Raw genomic sequence first — 23469 nt, forward strand, 5'->3', positions numbered from 1 at the left:
GGGGGGGGCATGTTAGACAGCTCCACCTCCATCCGTCAGAAGGAGATAGTCAGAGACACCTGCTGGGGAGGGCCACCCATGGCAGCAGGCAGCCATCCCTCTCCGTGGGTGTTCCTTGTGACCAGATGCAGGTGCTGCTCCAGCCCTGGCAGCCGCCCTGCTCCTCATTACCTCATCTGGCTGGGCCACAATAGAATCCTTCCTTTACATGTGGACAAGAGGAGAGGGAACCTCAGTCACTTTCAGGAAATGCTAGCCTTGGGAAAAGGTTTCCCTTCAGTTGAGGAATTCAGGGTTACGTGGTTTTGTCTGGGGATAAAAATGGCTTCTCAGAGCAATAGATAGAAATCACAGAGGCAAGGAAAAACTGACACTAAATTAAACAATGAGGGCTGTCCAGAAGGGGAATGGGCTGCCCCTGGTGGTGGGTCTCTTCTCGCTGCTCCCTGTAGGGACTGTTGTTCAGTCCCTGGCTGGATAAGATGGACCCTGAGACCCTGGGATGTTGGGATCCTTCCAGCCTTTCCTGAGCTCACTGTCCTCATAGCCCTGGTCTGGCTGCTGGGTGGGGTCCTGCTGCTGCTGCACCTGCCCAAGGTCTGAAGATCATTTTGGTTAGCTCGGGCCACCAGCACCTCCTGGGCCCTCAGTCAATAACACGTATTAAATGCCTGCTCAATGCCAAGTACTGAGCTAAGCACTGGGGATGCAAAGAAAGGCAAAAGATAGTCCCTGCCCTCAAGGAGCTTACAGTCTAATGGGGGAGACAACATGTTCGCAACCAGGTACACACAAGCTTTGGACAACATAAATAGGAGGTAATGGAGAGAAGGCACTAGAATTATGGAGAATCTGGAAAGACTTCCTGTGGCAGGTAGGATTTTAGCTGAGACTTGAAGGAAGTCAGGGAAACCAAAAGGCAGAAATAAAGAGGGAGGGCATTCCTGACATGAGGCACGGCTAGAGAAAATGTCAGGAGTTGGGAGGTGGAGTGTTTTGTTCATGAAGCAGTAAGGAGAATGGTGTCAGAGTATGTGAAGGGGTGTAAGGTGTAAGAAGACTGGAAAGGTAAGGGAGGGCGTGTTAGGAAGGGCTTTGAATGCCGAACAGAGAATTTTATATTTGATCTTGGCAGTGATAGGGAGCCATTGGAATTTAAGTGCGGGCCAGGGGAAGGGTGACATGGTCAGACCTTTGCATTAGGAAGATTACTTTGACAGCTGAATGGAAGATGGGGGACAGTGGGGAGAGAACTGTGTCAGGGAGACCAACCACCAGGTGACTGCAGTAGGGCCTGTAGACGGTCAGTGTCAGAGGAGAGAAGGGGTATATGCAAGAGACATCAGAAAGGCCCAATCAACGGGCCTTGGCAACAAATTGATATGGGGAGGGGGAGAGTTGGCAAGCCTGGGTGAGTGGGAGGTTGAGGATTCTCCACAGAAATAATGGATTTAGGAAGAGGAGAGAGATTGGGGTGGGGCGAATGATGAGTTCAGTTTGAGGCATATCGAGTTTAAGATGTCTAGAAAACATCCGTAGGCAATTGGAAATGCCAGACCAGAAGTCAGGAGAGAAGTAAGGGTTGCCTAAGTAGACAACATGAGCATCAGCAGACAGGTGATCACTGAACTCATAGGAACTGCTGAGATCCTCAAGAGAAGGCGGCCTGGGATAAAGCCCTGGGGGCCTCCCACAGTTAGTGAGTATGTCCTGGATAGAGGTCTAGCAGAAGAGATGGAGAAGGATTGGTCAGGTAGGGAGGAGGAGAACCAGGAAAGAACAGTGTCAGAAGAACCCAGGGAGAAGCGAGGAGGAAGAAGGGGGTGATGGACAGTGTCAGAGGTGCAGAGGGGTGGAGAAGGATGAGGGCGAGAAAGGAAAGCCATTCGCCTCGGTCATTAAGAGATGGCTGGCAGCTGGTCACTTTGGAGAGAGACGTTTCAGTCAAATAATAAAGTGGGAAGCCAGACTTCAGAGTTCAGAAGTGAGGGCAGAGGAAGTGGAGGCCCCTGCTATCACCAGCCTTCCCACGGAATGTCGCCACAGAAGGGATGGGTGGATCAGGTGGGTGGTTTTGAGGATGGAGACCCCGGGGTGAGATTTCTTCTGTCATTAATTTTCAAGCTTCCTTTATCACTGAACTCTATTTCAAAGCACTGTGGTCCCCACGTGGGCTTGATTCCCTGGGTTTCAGAATCTGCTGCACCCAGGCCTTAATGAACTGCCCCTGGCTGGTGGCCTCCCAGCCTGGAGACCTCAGCCTCTTCATTGCTTCTTTTCATTCTCCACTCTTGCTTCTCACTCCACCAACCGTGATTGTGCTATTCTAAAACTTATTTTCAAGGGAAAATATACCATACCAATGCAGAAATAACACCTCAGACCTGTGGTTTTAGAAGCATGCAAAAAAGAGAGCCGTCCCGGCCCTGAGGGGCGCTTCCTGTGTGGGCTTTCTCTCGCTTCCATTTCCTGCCCCCACCATGGTGGGGCCCTGGCTGAGCATCACCGCCTGCAGCAGCCCCGGGGCCAGGAGCACTGATGCTCTGGCCTTCACTCCCCAGGGCACGTGGGGTTGGGTTTATTAGTAAGGTGAGGTTTATTTTCTCTTAACCCAAAACTAAGCACTGCTCCTTCATTCCTTAGTCACTGCTTGCTGAGCTTCTTCCTGGTCCAGTTAAGCTGGGAGCTCCTTGAGAGCAGGGGCTGTTTCTTGCTTTTCTTTATGTTCCCAGCAATTCATATAGTGCCTGCCACATAGTAGGCACTTAATAAAATGCTTGTTGCTTTGGCCGCACTATGAGAAAAAGCTAGGAAATGCAAACGGATCAGGTGTCCCCGTATCCTCAGTGCAGAGAATGGCCACACAGCACTGCTGTGATGTTCCACACACAAGCCCGTCGGCTCCCTAGCTTTGCCTGAGTCTGCTGCTTCCGCCCACCCCCAAATCGACCTTCTTTGGAAGGCCTCTCAGGACCTGCCTCTTCTTGCCCCAGTCAGTACTCTCCCAGCTTCCCTCACACAGATTTGGGAAGGATGAGAATATTCCCCACTGAAGGGAAATTCCTAGTCTTTTGTGAGCTCCAAGACCTCCTGTTTCTCCTCCCACTTCTCCTCCCGCTGCCTTAATGGGATGTAGGAAAAAAGTGCATCAGACCACATTTGGCTCTGAAAGCACTTGTCATGTAGCTTAATACATTTGTTCGGGTTCTCGCCTTTGAGCGTGGCTCTTCTATCCGAAGCAGACTTGTTGAGCCCTGCTGACTCTTATCTCGGGCTGTTGCCTACGTCCGATTTTGAAAGCTCTTCGGGGAAGTAATTTCCACAACCTTCCTCAGTAGCTGGTTCGAGCCTTCTCTGCTGCCTTTTGGACTGAAGGGCTCCTCTTGTCTTCTAAACCGTTTTCCTCTGGTCCATCTATAGACAGAAGTGACAGCTTCACACCCTCAATGCCCTTTCTTGAGCTGAGGAGCCCATTGATTTTTCTGGACAAAATCATTTTTAACTACTCTAGCTTTTCTGGTGGGGCCTTGGTTTCCATTTCCTTGTTTTTGTGATATTTCTGACCCCTCCACCACATACCTCACAATAGGGAATGCTATCTTGGACCCAGTCTTTCAAGAGAGTAAATGCCTGGCAAGTGCCAACTATGCCTCGAGGCTCTGAGGGCTTTGGTTGACCACACCGTGAACTGACAGTACAGTGCAGCCACCAAAGAAGGCTTATGTCATCCTTCCTATTTCAGGACTTTGAGGATCCCAATAAGCCACATGAATAAAAAAGCTGGGGAAACAAGCTGACTTGGGGCCCATGAGGCTCAGTACTCTGAGGTGGTGGTCAGCAATCAGCTGACCAACAGTTAATGACAGAATTTAGACAAAAAAAAAAAATCTTAGCACAGACCAGACTAAATCTAAGAAGATGAAATTATTAGAGATGGATGTAAAAGCTTCCATTTGGGTTCAAAACTACATAGCAGTGTGTCTGAAAAAGCTCTTGGAGTCTGAGTGGACCAGTAGGGTTCAGTAGGAGTCAGCTCAGTAGTGTGGCAGCCCTGAGAGTGAATGGCATCTGAGAGTGCAGGAAGAGAGGCCTCACATTGGCCTCAGCCGTGGTCAGACTGCCTACCAATGCAGATTGAAGAGTACCACTTCTCTGGGCCTTAGAACCTTGGAGGGCAGCCTAGAGCTCTAGGAGGGTCATGTGAATCAGAACTCAAATTTTTTTCTCAGCTCTGAGATCAGCTCTTTATCTACTGTGCCACAGTGGGCCAGTGGTTTTTAATTTTTTTAATTAAAAAAATTGTTTTTAATTTATTATTTATTTTTTATTAAGTTTATTTATTTTTAGTTTTCAACATTCTTTTATAAGATTTTGAGTTTTAAATTTTTCCCCTTCCGTCTCCTTCCCCCTCCCTAAGATGGCATGCAATCTGATATAGGCTATACATGTAAAATCATATTAAATATATTTCCACATTAGTCATGTTGTGAAAGAAGAATCAGAACAAAAAGGGAAAATCACAAGAAAGAAAAAAAAAGAGAGAGAAAATAGTAGGCTTCAATCTGCATTCAGATGCCATCTTTCTCTGAATGTGGACAGCATTTTCCATCATGAGACTTTTGGAGTTGTCTTAGATCCTTACATTGCTGAGAAGGGCTAAGTCTATCAATATTAGTCATTGCACAACGTGGTTGTTACTGTGTACAACATTCTCCTGGTTCTGCTCACTTCACTCAGCATCAGTCCATACAAGTCTTTCCAGGCTTTTCTGAAGTCTGCCTGCTCATCATTTCTTTAGCACAATAGTATTCCATTACATTCATATCCCACAACTTGTTCAGCCATTCCCCAATTGATGGGCATCCTCTCAATCTCCAATTCTTTGCCACCACAAAAAGAGCTGCTATAAATATTTTTGTACATGAGGATCCTCTTCCCTTTTTTATGATCTCTTTGGGATACAGATGCCAGTGGTTTTTTTTAAAGGCTGATTTAAGGTTAGGGGAAAACTTCCAAAAAATTGGAACTAACCAAACATGGAATGGAGGTCTTCAAGCAAAGACTGGATGATGTCCTGCAGGGTAAGGCACAGAGGAGTGTTTCTCAGGTCTCATCTGGACTTGAGGTCTGGTCCGCAGAGGCCTCTCCCAGCCCAGAGATTGTGTGGTCCTGGGTGCTTGAGACCACCCCTGGGCTTTGGTGGGTGGACTTCGTGAGCTGTATCTGCTAGTAGGGCTCAACCTCTTTGGTCTTTCATTTTCTCATCTCTAAAATGGGGGGGGGGTTGGACTAGAGGAACTCATAAGGCCCCGCCAGCTCCAGGTTTAGGTTCTGATGAGCCTGCAGACTTCCCATGACTTGTCTTTAGACCATGATCCCATCCTAAGCCTGGGCTCTGCTGTCAGGGCTTCCTTCCTCCAGGATCATCTGCTTGGCATAGTGGAGGCATGTTGCTGGAAGGGTAGCTCCTGCTAGCTGGATTCTGTTGTGATTTTTTCTATTTCTATCAGTAACCCTTAGGCAGTTTGATGAGGCACTCAGTTTATACCTTTGCTTTAGGGAGTATCATCATTTTTTACATTGTCAAGGCAGGTCACATGAAATCATCAGGCATTTATTTACTAAGCCAGGGCCTGACCATGAACAATTCACACCCCTCCAGTTAGCCAAGTCTTCCTTTACCTCCATAAAGAATAGTTTGTAGTTATAGTCATAGAGGCCCTAAATGATTGATAAGTGGATTTTGGGTAGAATTTCTTTTTCTATCTTCTCTTGCTGGATTTTGTTAATAATATGCAAAAAGGCAAATGACTTTTGCTGTTTTACTTTATTACATCCTGCTACTGAACTTAAGTTATTCATTGTTTCAGTTAGTTTTACTTTTCCTTAGCGCAGTGCCTGGCACCTGGTAGGCATTTAATAAATGTCTATTGACTGACTGACTGACTGACTTGAATCTCTAGGGTTCTTCTAACTAAGCCATTGTATTATCAAGGAACTTTGGTAATTTGGTTTTTTCTTTTTCTTTTTTTTTTAAATTTATTTATTTTTAGTTTTCAACAATCACTTCCATAAGCTTTTGAATGTAAAATTTTCTCCCCCTCCCTCTTTGCCTCCCTCCCCAAGATGGCATGCAATCTGATATAGGCTTTAAATACACATTCCTATTAAACATTTTCACATTAGTCATATTGTAAAGAAGAATTAGAACCAATAGGAGGAACCACAAGAAAGAAGAAACAAAACAGGAGGAAAAAAAAAAGGGCAAAATAGTATGCCTCAGTCTGCTTTCAAACTCCATAGTTCTCTCTCTGGATGTAGATAGCATTTTCCATCATGAGAGTTTTGTCTTAGATACTTGCATTGCTGAGAAGTCTGTCATAATCAGTCATTGCACAATTTGGCTGTTACTGTATACAGTGTTCTCCTGGTTCTGCTCACTTCACTCAGCATCAGTTCGTGTAAGTCCACTCTTTTCTGAAGTCCACTTGCTCGTCATTTCTTATAGCGCAATAGTATTCCGTTACATTCATATACCACAACTTGTTTAGCCATTCCTCAATTTCCAATTCTTTGCCACCACAGAAAGAGCTGCTATAAATATTTTTGCACATGTGGGTCCTTTTCCTGTTTTTATGATCTCTTTGGGTTACAGACCTAGAAGTGCTATTGCTGGGTCAAAGGGTATGCATTTTTTTTTTTTTTTGGCTAGGCAGTGGGGTTAAGTGACTTGCCCAGGGTCACAGAGCTAGTAAGTGTTGTGTGTCTGAGGCTGGATTTGAACTCAGGTCCTCCTGACTCCAGGGCCAGTGCTGTATCCACTGCACCACCTAGCTGCCCCTGGTATGCACATTTTTGTAGCCCTTTGGGCATTGTTCCAAATAGCTCTCCAAAATGGTTGGATCAGTTCACAACTCCGATTTGGTTTCTTCTTTGCCTCTGTTTATTCCTTGATTTCTTTTTCTTGGCTTATGGTTATAACTCACTTTTCTAGAGCTGTATCTTGGAAAGGCCTGTAGTGTTTCCCCATTACAGATACTTTTAGCTAAACCTGTTTGTCATGTTAGGGAAAAGTAATAGAAGTATCGTTTCCAGAATGAGAAAGGTAGTAATAATAATAGCAACAATAACAATAGTAAAAATGTAGCATTTATATAGTGCTTCAAGGTTTGCAGGGCACTTTACAAGTATTATCTTATTTGAGCCTCATGATAACCCCGGGAGGGAGCTGCTCTTACCAGCCTCATTTAACAGATGAGAAAACTGAGGCAGACAGAGGCTAAGTGACTTGCCATACAGCTAGTAAGTGTCAGACGGAATATCCCCCACACCACCTCCCCGCCTTGGGTGGTGCTGATTTCTCTTGCCTGATGTGCCGACTGTGGTCTCTCACGGCATCTTGCAGCTTCAGCCAAGTCGGCTTGCCTACCCAAGAGGGACAGTTAGTGGCAGTAGAAGATCTTAGAGTGTTTAAAATTCTTTTTACAATCAGTGAGCTGGAAGCACCATTTAAATCACAGACTTTCCAGGAGATTGGTTTAGGAATCAACTGATAGGGAATAGTTGTGGATTAGTAGAAAAGGTAATTTGTACCCTAGATTTTGTTTACTTTAAAATATTATTCCTCTACTCAGAATACTTCAGTAGCTCACCACTGCCCACTTTATAAAGTATAAACTCCTAATTCTGACATCCAAAGCATCTCTCATCCCAAATGGTGAAGGTTAGGGAAATGAATTGAAAGGAGCCCTGTCCAACAAGTATGGAGTGCCTGTGATGTTCCAGAAGCTGAGGATGTAGGCACGAAAGACAGCAGCTCACCCCTCAGAGCTGCCGGGGAGGTGGGAGAGAGTTTGCAGTTCGTACTCAGACGAGCAGACACCAGCTATATGCTGCATCAAAGTGATGGGGGAGCCCAGAGGTACAAAGCCCGGGAGATGGGAAATGGAATGTCCCATACAGGTCACCTCCCTCGCAGGTGAGTGGGTGGAACCAGCGTGGCTGAGTCTTCTTTGGAAGGACCAGAGACAAGTGTCTGTTGATGGAGCCTCTGAAATCTTTGGAAGCAGGAGGTGACATGATGAGACCTGTGCTTTAGGAAAGTCACTGGCAGCTGAGCAAAGGATGGGCTGGGCTGGGCTGGCGTGGTGCGATGAGGGCCTGCACCAGCGGGTTCTGGTGTAATCAGAGAGACAGGGACAGGTGCCTCAGGAGGTGGCCAGGCTCTCCTTCTTCCTGTGCCTTCGCTCTGGCTGCTCCTGAGCCTGGAATTATATGCTTCCTCCTCCTCCTCTCCATCTCTTATAATCCTCCCTTGCTGTCTTCTTCACGAGGTCTTTCCTAATCCCCCAGCCAGGGACCGCTGGTCTTCAGAAATGACCTTGCGTGTACTTTGTGTGTTTTTTGCATATGCCCACATGTGCTCCTGTAGTCTTCCATGTTAGAATGAGAACAAGTACTGTTTCACTCAGGTCTTTGGGTCCCCAGCATCTGGCACAGCGCCTGGCACATAGGAGGTACTTAAGAAATGCTTATGAGTGGATTGTGAAGGTGGAGTTGTCAGTAAGAGTGCAGTTGAGAAAGATGCTCAGATTTCAAGACTGGGGGACTAGGAGGGTGATGGTGCCCTCGACAGTAATAAGCACATTGAGAAGAAGGAGGGTTTGGGGGGAAGGGAGAACGAGTTTGACTTTGGCCATGCTGAGTGTGAGAGGATGAAGGAAGGTCCAGGAGAAGATGTCCAAACAGCACTTACTTGTAGATGGACACTGGAGATCGGGGAGAAATCGCCTGCTTTTCTGTGTAGCTCTCTGAGCCTCCTCCAAGTGGCGTGTCTGTGCCAAGGGCCCTCTGCTTCCAGCCAGACCTCGCTTAGACCCTGAGAACAGAACGTGAGCTCTCTCTCCCTGGGGCTTGCTTTCTGGCCCCAGCCTTTCCTGGAGGCTCTTGGGTTGCCTGCCGGCTCTGAACGTGTGATCACCATTTCTTCTCCGACGATCCTTTAGCCACAGGGAGGGATACTCCGTGCTTGACTGTTGTCATCTCCCCAAACCAAAAGTGTGCCAGCTGCAGGGCATGAAGAACATGCAGAGCTCCAGACTGACATAGTGCCCCTCCCCCCCTGCCAGCCCAGAAATGGGCATTTTAGGAACATTCAGGGAGCACGTATGTCTTATAAGAGGGCTATTTGTACTGTTGGCTAAAGGCAACTTACCTTGGGGCCACGAGAGGAGCTTTGCTTAATGAGGGGGGCAGGTGAAGGGGTGCTTGCTAAGAGACATTTCTTTTTTTTTTTTTTTTTTTGTTAGGCATTTGAGGTTAAGTGACTTGCCCAGGGTCACACAGCTAGTAAGTGTCAAGTGCTTGGTCTGAGGCAGGATTTGAACTCATGTCCTCTTGATTTCAGGGCTGGTACTCTATCCACTACGCCACCTCACTGCCCCAAGAGACAACATTTCCAAAGCAGGTGTGGTTCAGAGTTCATCTGTATCTTACTGAGCTTTGAAACCCACTACTTCAAATTCATTTTGACCTTTGACATTTCAGCTGGCATGGAAAGGTTCTTCCTTAAAACCATATTTTCGGCAGAATGGCCTTCTGGGGAGCGCTCAAACAGCTGCTTCCCCCAAGTCAGGCCTCTCCTTCTCACCTCTTTCCCCACCCCCAGATGCCCAGCGTCCCCATGGGGTCAAACCCCCCTCATGCCAAGCTGTCATGTCTGAGTGACAAGGCACTTGCCCCAGCTCTGAGAGCGGAGTCATGACGTCTGAGCTGATGGACTCTAATGTGGCTCTAGCTGGCTGCACGGTGGCAGGTGTATTGGTTTTCAGTTAGTTTCAGTCTTGTAATAATATGACGTTATAGGTCAACTTTGCTTCAGGGAGGTTATCTTAGATGCGTTGCTTCTTCACAATCTGGTTCTCGTCTACCTTTACAAGTCCCATTCCTGCTACTTCTGACCTGTATGACCTTGGACAAATCACTTCGCCATCTTGAAGCCTCCATTTCCACATCTATAAAATGATACTGATACCATCTTCCCTGGCCACTTTGGAGGTCTTCTGTGAGGCTCAAATGAGCTCATTCCTGGATAACGTCCCACAGTAGATACGTCAGTGAGCGCTCTGAAGGCATGCTTATCAGATTTGCAGGTGACACAAAGGCATAGCTAACGCATTGGGTGATGTTAGACATTTCAAACTGGCCCGAGCCCAAGCCCACCCTTCTTCACTTCTCTTTTTCCCTCAAGGGCACTGCCATCTTTCCCGTGACCCAGGTTTGCCACCTCATGCTCATCCTGAGCTCTTCACTCTCCCTCACACCCTCATCCATCCAGTTCCCAAATCTTGTCTACCTCTCCTTGTCTCTTGAACCCTTCCACTTCAGCTCACCTGGTCCCCATCCTGGTGCAGCCCCTCAGCACCTACTTTACTGATTGGTCTCCCTGCCTCTTCATCCTCCACAGCTGTCCACCTGGCATCCCTAAAGCACAGGGCTGACTGTGACTCACCCTTGGCTTCCAAAACCTCCTCTTTCAACCGCAGGCCAATCCAGTCATTGATAAAAATGTTAAACCACACAAAGACAAACACAGATCCCAAGGACACTGCACTGGAGACCACCTCCCTAGGTGACATCGTGCCATTAAATGAATAGACTCTGCAGTGGGTGGGTGACCCCTCTCCCAAACATTAGACACTTAGGCCAGCGGAGCCTAGGGAGCTAGGGGAGGAAGAGGGGCCTTCCTGCTCCATGGCATCCTGAATCTGGATGTAGGCATTCAGATTGTGGGACATTTTTAAAGTTCTATTGAAGCTTTCCCCACTGTTTTTTCCTCACATCACTCCCTTCTCCTCCCAATAGAGTTCTCCATTGTAAGAAATAAGCATAGTTAAGCAAAGTCAGTGTGTTGGCTATGTCTGAAGATGTATGTGTCTCTGAGAAGCAGGTGATAATGGCTTCTGAAGGCATGATAGGTCATTGCCGTGATCCATTGATCAGAATTTGGAGGTCTCTTTACAAAGACCCAGTGCTCACTTAGTGTTCCTGGCTGGGTTGCTGAGATCACTTTCCAAATTTTTTTGCTCCTTAGAATTAGGAAGCTTGTTGAGGCAGGCTATTGCATGCCAGCCAATTGGTAGATACTTAGCAAGTACCTTCTCTGTGTCAGGCGCTGGGGATACCAAGGTAAATTTGAAACAGTTCCTGCCCCCAGGGAGCTTGCAATCAGTCTAGGAGAGGAGACAGCATGGACTCACTGGAATAGATAACATAGAAAAGAGGTCTCATTTCTGTCACCTCAGAGATCAGCAAGCTTGGTTGTGGGCAGAGATATACGAGAAGTATAGCCCTTTCCTGCCTGGCCTAACTGCCTTTTACAAACCAGCCCATGGGAACCTCAGGCTAGTGAGGGCGCTTTTTCAGAAATGGGCTTCATCTCATTCATTCTAGTCACTACGCAGTTCTCTGGATTATTCCTGAAAACTTCAGCCGTGCCAGCCTTCCTTCTGAGCCCAGGCTCCTTTGGGCCAGGAAGAGCCCCAAGACTGGTGGCTAGGGTAACAGCAGCCTCAGAGAATCAGGATGGCTTAGCCTTTGCCATAATAATAATAATAGCATTTATATAGTATCCACTACGTGTCAGGCACTGCGCTAAGCACTTTATAATTACTGTCCCATTTGCTCTTCACAACAACAAGGGGTCATTATTATTACCCTTTTACAGATGAGGAAATTGAGGCAATAAGTGCCTTGCCCGGGATCACATAGCTAGGAAGTATCTGAAGTTGTATTTGAACTCAGGTCTTCCTGACTCTAGGCCCAGCGCGCTATCTACTGCATCCCCTAATAATTGAGGGGGCCCGGGAACTGCTCTCAGACAGTCAGAGGCAGTGAAAAGGCCAGGCTGCAGGCCCTCAGCATTGCCAGGGCAGGCTGCCCTTGCAGATTTATCTCTGGTTAGAGGAAGGGTCTCCAAGCTGGGCAGCCTGAATGGTTCTTCAGCCATCCCAGGTGGTATCCTTAACAGTCAGGGCTTCAGTTGTTGCTGGTGTTTGGCTGTGTGCATGGGGAATGGGGTCAGGGCTTTGTTCTTGAGCCCTCCCTCTGCTCCCCCATCATTACCCTTTCCCATTCCCTTGTCCCATACACAGGCTTTGGCAATTGTTATGTTTGGGAAAGACAATTTTGTGCCACTGAGGAAATGCCATCCTCCTTCCTGACTTCATTGCTGCTCCTGGGCCAGCACACCCATTGAGCACCCATAACACTCTGTTAATCATTATAAATGAGGCCTTGTGCAGCCACACCTGGCAGGTAGTCTTACTGGTATTGGAAATCTGCAAAGCAGGGGCAAGGACATCTTTTCAAGATGCATTTCAGTGCTCTTCCCTGTCTAGTACAAAGCAGGGCCCTTTGAACTGAGCTTTGAGCCCACCCAAGTGCACTGTGTGGCCCAGGGCAGCTGCATCTTGGCCTCCAGCCCACTACTGTGCAGCCGCTAGAGAGGGCTCGGGTGGGCCAGGTTGGGGGCCAGGTTGGGAGTCGGGGCCAGGGCTGGTTCAGTGGCTGGTTAACTTAGGGTCCAGTTAGAAAGGAATGGAAATTGAGAGAAGGAAATTTTGGAAACTTTGGAAATTTTACAATATGGGTAAATTGCTTTAACCAGAGCAGAGGCGGGGCAAGGGGGGGCCCTCAGGGAGTGGTCTTAACCACAGTAATTACTTATTTGGAAAAAACCTTCCTCTGGCCTCTGCTGAGGTCTCTGGTTCTCTGAAGGGAGGTGGGGTGTGTTTCCAGAGCTGCTTTTATCCCTGGCTCCGTTCTTCTTTAGGATGTTTGGTTTTGTCCAATGTTGGGTCTGCAAATATTTATACATTACATTCTCTTTGAACTAAAGCAAAGCTGGGACCGTCTTAATGCGTTGCAGCCCCATTAGATAGTGAAGGCCAGAGTCAGTGACCTCCCAGGCCTGTAGAACACTATCCCCCAGCTTGTCACATTCTCAGCTCTTGCTGCTTATGTGGGTGGGAAGACAGAAGCCTGTGCCTACCCCCCAGTCCTCAGGGCTGCCCAGGCCTCTGGCCTGAGGCTGGCTTCCCTTGCCCCAACTGCCAGCGATTCCTGAAGTAAGTGCTTTCAGGGATGTCACTAGCTGAGCATTTTCTTCTCAACAAGTTCCTGAGGGAAGAAAGAGATCTTTGGGTCCCCATGGCCAGTAGGCTTTAAATCTGCCAACTTTTTCTTGGTTTGGAAGAACAGTAAAGGGAAGAAGATGAGGGACATAAGGACCATGAGGACTGCCTCAGCGGACGCCTCCCTGAGTGGGGTCTGCCCCAGAAGACTGAACTCCTGGGGAGCAGGGGCGTGCCTACTTTTCTAGTGTCCCCAGAGCTTTGCACATGTAGCAAGTGGTTTAAGGAAGGCTTTATCCATCCATTCAGTGATTCATAGGTTATCACCTCTGGGAATTGTGTGTGGTATGAGAAAGAATCTCTTTTGAGTGGCTGGGATGGAGCTCGCAGAAGGTGTGGGCCAAACCGACTCTCTGCTAGCAGACAGAAGCCTCTCTCGACCCATCTACATGCACGTCCACCTCCCAATCCTTGGAGCAAGCCATAGGAGTGGGGCAAGGCATGGCAGCCTTCAACTGTGATCGTGAAAAATTCCATAACAGTAAGAGTGCGTGTGCGTGTGTGTGAATGTGTGTGTGTGCGTGTGCGTGTGTGTGAGAGAGAGCATTTATATGGCACTTTCAAGTTTGCAAGGTGCTTACCATCTATTATCTTGTCACTCTATCACTCCACCTGCACTGTGCTCAGGACTGTTGATATAAAGGCAAAAATGAGACAGGCCTAAGGAGTTTACTTTCTCCTGGGAGAAGTGCTGACACACGTCCAAATAAGTGTAGGATGAAGGAAATCGAGGAGGGCAAAAGCACGTACAGCTGTGCAGGAAGGTCTTAAAAAGGCTTCATGGGGAGGCAGAGCCAAGATGGCGGAGGGAAAGCAGTGACTTGCTAGAGCACTCCCCCAAACCACTCCAAATACCTGTTAAAAAATGGCTCTAAACAAATTCTACAGCAGCAGAACCCACAAAAAGACAGAGTAAAACAAATTTCCAGCCCAAGACAACCTGGATGGTTGATTGGAAAGTTATATCGCGCTGGGCTGGGAGAGGAGCACAGTTCGGCATGGGCGCGCAGGCCGCAGCGACCCTGGAGCAGGCCTCAGAGGACTGAATCGTGGGCAGTTGTGGCAGTTTCCAGACTTCTCAACCCACAAACGACAAAGACAACTTAGAAGGTCAGTAAGAAAAGTCTGTGACTGCGGTGAGGGAAGAAGCTAGATCTCAGCTGCCCCGAGGGCAGCAGCTGGCTTCTGAGCTTCTGGCCCACAGACTGAGGGGGAATCCAGTGGCTGATCAGAGGGGAATTGCCAGGATCTCTTTGCCAGGGCTGAGGCAGGAATCTCTTGATTTACCCGTGCTTGGATCTGGGTCACAGTTCTGAGGGGCAGTCCTGGGGCCAGGAGGAGCGCTGGTGTGGTCGAGCTTGTAGTGGCAGTGGAGAGGAAACACCTCGCCCCTTATCATAGCACCTTGGAAGAACTGACACTTTTCAGGTCCCTAGAAGTATCTTTGAAAACAGCTGTACAAACCCCCAAAGCTTGGGGCAGTATATTCTCCACATTGGAAACAGACTCTTACCTTAACAAAGAGTTTAAATCTCAAGTAATTGGTTGGGATCATGAGCAAGCAGCGCAAAAAGAGTCAGACTATATTATCTTACTTTGGTGACAAAGAAGATCAAAACGTACAATCAGAAGAAGAAAACAAAGTCAAAGCTCCTACATCCAAAACTTCCAAGAAAAATATGGATCAGTCCCAGGCCTAGAAAGAGCTCAAAAGGGATTTTGAGAAGCAAGTAAGAGAAGTAGAGGAAAAACTGGGAAGAGAAATGAGAGTGATGCAAGAAAATCATGAAAAGCAAGTCAACAGCTTGCCAAAGGAGACCCAAAAAAATACTGAAGAAAATAACACCTTAAAAAATAGCCTAACCCAAATGGCAAAAGAGGTCCAAAAAGCCAATGAAGAAAAGAATGCCCTAAAGAGCAAAATTGGACAAATGGAAAAGGAAGTCCAAAAGATTACTGAAGAAAATGCTTCCTTAAAAATTAGAATAAAGCAATTGGAAGTTAGTGACTTTATGAGAAATCAAGACACTGTAAAACAAATCCAAAAGAATGAAAAATTAGAAAACAATGTGAAATATCTCATTGGAAAAACAACTGACTTGGAAAATAGATCCAGCAGAAAGAATCTAAAAATTATTGGACAATCTGAAAACCATGATCAAAAAAAGAGCCTAGACATCATCTTTCAAGAAATTTTCAGGGAAAACTGCCCTGATATTTTAGAACCAGAGGGCAAAATAGAAATTGAAAGAATCGACCGATCTCCTCCTGAAAGAGATCCCCGAAGGAAAACTCCTAGGAATATTGTAGCCAAATTCCAGAGTTCCCAGGACAAGGAGAAAATATTGCAAGCAGCTAGAAAGAAACAATTCAAATACTGTGGAAACACAATCAGGATAACACAAGATTTAGCTGCTTCTACATTAAGGGACTGCAGGGCATGGAATATAATATTCTGGAGGGCAAAGGAGATAGGATTACAACCAAGAATCACCTTCCCAGCAAAACTGAGTATAATTCTTCAGGGGAAAAAATGGTCATTCAGTGAAATAGAGGACTTTCAAGCATTCTTGATGAAAAGACCAGAGCTGAATAGAAAATTTGACTTTCCAATACAAGACTCAAGTGGAAAATGAAGAGGTAAACAGGAAAGAGAAATCATAAGAGACTTATTAAGGTTGAACTGTTTACATTCCTGCATGGAAAGATGATATTTGTAACTGATGAGACCTTTGTCAGTATTAGGGTAATTGGAGGGGAAAAAATTATATGTATGTATATATAGATATAGATAGATAGATAGATAGATAGATAGATAGATACAGGGCACAGGGTGAGTTGAAGATGAAGGGGTCCTATCTGGAGAATAAAATTAAGGGGTGAGAGAGGATTATACTAGGAGAAGGAGACAGGGAAAGGTAGAACGGGGTAAATTATCTCACAAAAAAAAACAAAACAGAAAAGAAAAGGCTCTTACAGTGGAGGGGAAACAGGGGAAGGTGAGAGGAATTGAGTGAATCTTATTCTTATAGGATTTGACTTAAGGAGAGTATAACATACACACTCAATTGGGTATGGAAATCTGTCTTACCCTACAGGAAAATAGGAGGGGAAGGGAGCAAGAGAGTAGGGGGATGATAGAGAGGAGGGCAGATTGGGAAAGGGGGTAATCAGAAGCAAATACTTCTGAGGAGGGACAGGAATAAAAGAAAGAATAGAATAAATGGGGGGGTGGGATAGGATTAAGGGAAATAGAGTTAGTTTTTCACAGCATATCTACTATGGAAGTGTTTTGCATAACTGCACAAGTATAGCCTATATTGAGTTGCTTGCCTTTTCAATGAGGGTGGGTGCGGATGAAGGAAGGAAGAAAATTTGGAACCCAAAGTTTAAAAAAACACGTTTCAAAAAAAATTGTTTTCACATGCCACTGGGAAATCTATCCTGCCCTACAGGAAAATAGAAGGGGAAGGGGGAAGAGATAGCAGGGAAAGCAGACTAGGGGAAGGGGTATTCAGAATGCATGCCATCTTGGGGTGGAGGGAGGGGCAAGATGGGCTGAAAATTTGGAACTCAAAATCTTGTGGAAGTAAATGTTGAAAACTAAAAATAAAAAAAAAAATTTAAAAAAAAAGAGAGAGAAGGCTTCATGGAGGAGGGGGTCCCTGACATGAGCCTTGGAGAAAGACAGAGATTCTGAAAGATAGGTGTGTGGATGAAGGGCATTCTAAGCCTTGAACACAGCTTTGTGAAAATGAATCAAGGTAGGAGATGGGTGAGAATATCTACCTCGAAGTTGATGTGAGGATTAAATGAGAGAATATTTGTAGAGCTCAGCAGTGCCTGGTGCGGATTAGATGCTATATAAATGCTGTCTCTCCTAACCAACCCCTGTCAAAATCATGCCAGTACTCGAGTGCATGTGACCAAGCAGAAGAGAAGAGATTTGGAATTAGTGATGAGAAAACCGAGCTTTGTCCTCGAGCCCCGAGGTAAGAGGCCGGAGAGAGAGCCCTTGCCTGAGACCCTGGGCCCTGGGACGGGTCGGGATTGGTGTGATTCTGGCACTTCTCAGAGCGTTGCGTGGGTTAAGGTTAAATGATTCTGCAACCAGAGCAATTGTCATTGCAGGCAAACAGTATATGTCCTCCTCAGAATTGTCTGGGGCTGGGCACATAGTGGTCACTCTGTAAAAGATGTATATAAGATTGCATGTTTGGGGAGTGACGGGGGCACTATGGAGGGGTCAGGAAGGACATCTTGTTGAAACCAGTACTTGAACTGAGCCTTGTAGAAAACTGTATTTGAAGAGGGGGAGGTAAGAGGAAAGAGGGCATTCCATGCAGTCTGGACAAGGGAACAGAGACAAGAGACGTGGTGCCCGGGGTGTGCAGGCCAGTCTGAGGAGAGTGTGGTGTGTGAAGGGAAGCCGCACACAGCGTTGCTCTCAAAGTGGGTTGGGAAGGCCCTAAAATTATCTGAAGATAATGCTGCACAGAGAGGTTTTTATTTGGTCCTAGGGAGTCACTGCCTTTTACCAGGTTGAAAGAGTGACATGGTTAGATCTGCCCTTAAGAGAAATCCCTTTGAGGAAAGTTGTGGGCTTTATCAGCCCTAGCTCCCACTTGTTCTGCTGGCCTTGACACAAGCGATTAAAAACAATGAGTATTTCTGCTCTTTCTTTTGTAAATACATGGGCTTTCACCTTGATGTGTTGCTGTGTCCATGGCCATAATCCTCCAGACTAGAGAAGAATCTTTCCTCTCTACCTGAAGGTGCAGTGAGTTGTGATCAAGGAACCACAGGCCTGGAGCTGGAAGAGGCTTCATCCATTCCAGCCCTCATTTTACAAATGAGGAAACTGAGGCCCAGGAAGTTCAGGGGGTGTGTCCAAGGTCAACAAACAAACTAGGGTTTTAAAAAAGAAGGCTGATATCCAAGAAAATCTGGAACCACAACAGGAGAATCCCTCTTGTCCAGGCTGAGACTGATTGTAGATTTGGCCACATGTTGTATTGGTATCTGTATGTGCCTGCTTTGGGCAGCAGTTCAAGGAAGCCAGGCTGTTTGAGGGTGTGTACGGCATCCAGGGCAGACCCAGGCATGGGGGCGTCCTTCTGGGGCCCCTCCCTGGCTGAGGAAAGCCCCCCATGCAGGCCTGTCCCCAGCTGGGAGCCCCTGGGAACTCAGCACAGAGGGAGCTGGCCAGGAGCGGTGACCATTTCTAAGGCTTCTCGTTACTGTTTGTTCTTTCCCAGGTATCCTAGGATCCATTTCCAAACAGGTCTTGTGGATGCCCATCTCTACTGCCTGAAGAAGTACGTTGTAGATTTTCTGGTTGAAAACAGGTAAGGTTAGGGGAGGGAGGTGGAGAGGGAGTCAGATTTTGAGTTTTTAATCATTGTTAATAGCTTGTTAAAACTTTAATTGCAAAGTACTTTACAAATATTATCACATTTGATCCTCACAACAACCTTGGGATGGAGGTTCTATTATTATCATCATCATTTTACAGGTAAGGAAACTGAGGCAGACAGCAGTCAATTGACTTGCTCAGGGCTACACAGGTTGTATCTGAGGCCAGATCTAAACTCAGTTCCTCCTGACCTCAGGCCCAGTGCTCTGTACTGGCTTCTAGACTTAAGTGCTATTTAGATGAAGTCCGGAAATGAATGGTTCACACTCAGTTTGTGTAAAAGTAAAATCTATCCTTATCTCAATCTCGGTCAGCCTTCATTCAGACACTGTGGCTCTGAAAAGCATGAAGCCTTCATCAGGTTTGGCTTTAAGCTTCTGAGGAATACGTCATGATGTACCCACTCTTCCCTCCACCCCTCTGGCAGTTCACCAGGCAGAAGGCATTAATATTAGGCTGCTGGGTGCCCCACACTGGGGATGCAAAGACAAGAACGAGGCAGGCCCTGTCCTCCAGGACGTTAGATCATTAGATCTAATGAGATCAGAGGAAATCCTGGGGACCTCCAGAGTCTCTCCACAGCAAATACAAAGGAATTTGAAGGGGCAGTAGTAAGAAGGGAAGGCCAGGAGATGGGGGAATGCCTTGGCCACAAGGAGGCCTCCAAGCTGAGCTTCCTAGGAAGCTGGGGATTCCCTAAGAAGTGAGTGGGGAACAGCCTGGAGGCAAGGAGGGAGGGGCAGTGAGGGAGCTGGTTCTGCTTTTCTTTTGTACCCCCAGGACTTGGCACAACCGCCTAATAAATGCTTGTTGATTGATTAAGCTCATTTGGCCCAACCATAGAGTATGTAAAAAGAAATCGTGTGTAATAAGCCTGGAAAGTCAGCTGGAGCCAGGGCTTTAAATACCAGAGGAGTGTCATTGGGAGCCATGAGATCTCCGTGAGCTGGTAGTGAGTGACAGGGTCAGACCTGGCCTCTGCCTGGAGAACGGGCCACCCAGGGCAGAGCCTGGCAGCCGGGGCCCTCCAGGAGGCCGTTATGATTGAATGATACTTGAGGGGCTGGCAGACTCACAGGAGGGTTTTTCAGGGAAGGAGATAAGGTGAGATTGAAGGGCGGAGCCCCATTCATTCCCTTGTGTGCTCTTTACTACTTCCCAGGATCCCATGCTACCTTGAGGGTTCTGCTGTTGGGACCCTCTTCTGTCCTATAATCCACTCAACCTCAAGGTCCAGTCGTTGTCTCTGCAAAAGCAGAGCCATCGGAAATAGGGTGTGAGAGAGAAGGAAGATTTCGGGTGACAGCTTGGGTCGGCTGAGAATATTTTAAGGATGGGGGAGATCCAGGAGTGCTTGTGGGCAGCAGGAAAGGAATGTGGAAACAGATGGAAGATTAGAGGGGAGGGAGAAGCAGGAGGGGATGGGATCCAGGGAATATGGAGAGGAGTTGGTCTTGACAAAGAAAAGGCTACCTCCTCATCAGGTGAGTGAAGGAAGCGAGAATGGGGTCAGGGCTTTTGACTTGTAGAGAAAGTCTTTTTTTTTTGTTGTTATGATTTGTTTTATTCATTTTAAACTTAAATACAAAATTTTAAAAAAAAGATTGTCATGTACACAGCAGAACATGAGGGGATTCAATATAAAACAATACATTTCCGTTTCAGGAAAACTGATATAATAAATACTACCCATTGTTTTCAAATCTTGATTTTCCTAGTAGAGCAAAGTTCTCTACTGAAAGAGTGATGAGAAGAGAAAGGAGTGAGAAGCTTGAGGAGAGAAGAGCAGGTTTGTAACAGCCACTGAAGAGAATGAGGGAGGAATAAGAGGGTTGTCTTACTGTAGGGAGGGCCCAGTTGTAATAGAACCAGTCATCAAGGTTGTGTGGCAATCAGCAACATGGACCTAGAAACGGGGGAGACAGTGGGGCTTTTCTGAGCTCCAAACCATCTGCCATAGGACAAGAGAAAGGGATTCTAGAATCTAGAATGTTGTAATATTGATCTGGTTAACTGTAGTGTTGAGATGGAGAAGGAAGAAAAGTGAAGTCAGGTTAGGGGGAGCTGGGAGAAGAGGGAGAGAAAAGAAGAGGGGCTGGAGGTCACTGAAAGAACAAAGACTAGGTCTAGCGGAAAGGGAGTAGAGGGAAAGAGGGATGAAAGGAGATCATGGTTGGATAAAGGATTCCTAGAAGCAGGATGCTCAGGCCTGATTGGCCGTGCTGAGCCATGCTGTTGATGAGGTCGAATGAAGGATCAGTCACAGGGGTCAGGGTGGAGGCATCATCCTAGTCTTCTAATATAAGGGCAGGAATTGGAGTGGAGAGAGGGGATGTCCTGGGGTCTGGACAGGCTAATAAATTTGGATAGAGTGATTCTCGGAGAAGAAAAGGTTGCTGAGTGATGCTCATAGAGAGAGAGTCTAGAAGTAGCAGTGGGGAGTGTCTGTTTTTCAGGAGTAGGGGCCAGTATTGAGAGAAGGTACAGCTGGTGAAGGAAGAGACGGATGGACAGGACTTCAGGGTCTTCTGGGAGAACCAGGTCCATCCCCAGTGAGGCCAAGAAGAAGGAACACGAGAGGATTGGGTTTAAATTGAAGGGCAGTTTGTTAAGGACAGAGCAGGAATTCCAGAGGCCATAATGGAAGAGGCCTGGGGGTGGTGGGACTGGGTGGATGGGGATGAGAGGGTATGAGGTGGGTAGGGGATTTGTTCTTAGGCAGCCAGGATTCAGTGTCCCTGAGACTGGGAAAGCAAAGGAGACAGGGGAAGGGGAAAGGGAGGGCCACTGATGATAGCAGGTGAGTGGATGCTGTCAGGCTTGGCCCACTTTGCGATAATATCAGACATTAAGGTGATATGAAAATAAACCACGGCAGTAAAAAATGAGGTTTTCTTTAAAAAAGGGGGAAAGTGAGGCCAGAGGAGAGTATGCCCTGCCTCCAGACACCTTGTACTACTCACAGAGCCAGGAGGTAGCTGAGAGGACCGGGGATCTTCCTCAAGGGAAGCATTTCAGATGTGCTCATGCTGTCTAGTACCCAGTGTACCAGTTTGATAACTCACAGGATAAGTTCACAGGCACAGAAGGATTCCTTCTAGTCTCTAATACCTGGATGCCTCATTTCATCCATGTGAGTTACTCCTTCCACTGAAACAGACTGAAACTCCTTAGGAAATGGTTTTCTTGAGCTGTGTCAGCTAAAAGAATGCTCAGCCTGGAGGCCAGCCTCCCTCGGGGGTCACGTGCCCCCTTTGTTAAGCCAGCCTGGGATATGCTTCTTCTAGCCAGGTAGCACCTGCATGAGTTTGCCTTCTGGGGTGATTTCCATCCCATGGGGGTGGATGATTAATTTGTGACTGGAAGCTGATACCCAAAGGAGCAGCTCTCAGATGAGGAGGTGTGGCCTGCTCCCCTCTAGCTACCCCCCATTAGCAGCAATTGAAAAGAGGGAGGCCACGCTTGGCACATTTCCAAGCAGGGTTGGGGGGAAACTCCAAGGGAAAATGTGGGGAATTTCAGAAGGGCTCTGTTCTAAAGGGATGCTTCTGCATGAATTTCCCTTCGGAAGGAAAGGGACCACTGAGGAAGCAGCCAAGGCCAGGCTGAGGACAGAGGCCCTAGAGCTTTGCCCAGTGTCCCTCATCTCTTACCTGGACAGCAGCATCACACTGAATGCGACCGGGTGAGGGGCAGTATTCTGAGAACCAAAAAGAGATGGCGGCATCTTTCTTTAAATCAGTGCTTGCTCTTAGAAATGTGGCTGTGTCTCAGGGCAGTTTTGTTTAATGTCTTGTGGCTGCCACGTTGAGGTAGGAACACCTGTCTAAGTCAAAACAGAAGCCATGGGGAAGTGGGATCTGCTGTTGTTATGCAGAAACAAATGTGGTGTGTTCTGTGAATTATCCCTGCTTGTGGTTAGGAGACGGTCCAGAGCATGGGGCCTCATCTGGGCAGCACAGAATGGACTTGACAGTCAGTCAGGAGGGCTCCCCCTGATCCATGGTGTAAGGTTTGCAGAACACTTCCCATCCCTCCTCACATGCTCCAAACAGATGGGAGCTCCTTAGGGGCAGGGGCTGTATTCCCCTTTCTTTGTATCCCCAGCGCTTGGCACACAGTAGGCATTTAAGAAGGGCTTGTTGACTGACTGGACTCTGTGAGGTAGGTGCTTATTAGTGTCCCCATTTTTACAGATGAGGAAACTGAGACTTCTAGAGCTTACACACATAAGTGTCCAAGGCAGGATTCAAACCCATTTTCCTGATTCCAAATCCAGCACACTCCTTGCTGTACCACAGTGCCCCTCTTGGGGAGGATTTGTTGAATGGATGGATGAATGCATGGATAGACACCTTCACATTCTGGCCTGTCTGCCCAGAGTCTGCTCCTGTGTACAGAAGGGAGAACAACCCAAACTCCTGGCCCACAGCGAGCCTGCAGTTGGCGCAGAGAACAGAAAACCACAGTGCAGGATCAGTCGGGTAGTTACAGGGTGCACACGGCTGTCATGGAGGAGAACCTTGGAAGGGGGGCAGGCAGGCCATTGCAAGCACAGGCTACAGCTGGGATATGCTGGGGGGATACAGGGAATGGCAGGAAGGCCAGCTGGCAGCAGGGCTGTGAGCAGAACATTTGAGACCCTCCCTGAGCAAAGGTACCTTTGTGGGGAAGAGACCCAGCTGTGTTAGAGTGAGGGGATCATGTGCTGGGGTACAGAACAGTGGGGTTGGAGGACTTCAGGGGAGTGGAGGCCAGGCTTCAGAGAACCTGAAAGGCAGACTGAGGAGCTGAGTCCCTGACCCGCAGGCGTTGGGGACCCAGAGAGCAGTCTGGGGCAGGAGAGAGAGCCGTGCAAAG

At 47.3% G+C, this 23469-nt stretch overlaps 1 protein-coding gene across 3 annotated transcripts in view; it reads left to right on the forward strand.

The window, feature by feature from the left end:
• EIF2B3 (eukaryotic translation initiation factor 2B subunit gamma) overlaps positions 1 to 23469 on the forward strand; it is a 105590-nt gene that overhangs the window by 50693 nt on the left and 31428 nt on the right. For all 3 annotated transcript variants that reach the window (XM_027837927.1, XM_027837925.1, XM_027837928.1), the window contains one exon: positions 18452 to 18541. In XM_027837927.1, the coding sequence (XP_027693728.1) occupies positions 18452 to 18541 (90 nt within the window). The remainder of the gene's footprint in view (positions 1 to 18451; positions 18542 to 23469) is intronic.

This window comes from Vombatus ursinus, unplaced genomic scaffold, assembly GCF_900497805.2.
Source record: "Vombatus ursinus unplaced genomic scaffold, bare-nosed wombat genome assembly UNPS02014825.1, whole genome shotgun sequence".
In the NCBI taxonomy this organism is placed as follows: Eukaryota; Metazoa; Chordata; class Mammalia; order Diprotodontia; family Vombatidae; genus Vombatus; species Vombatus ursinus.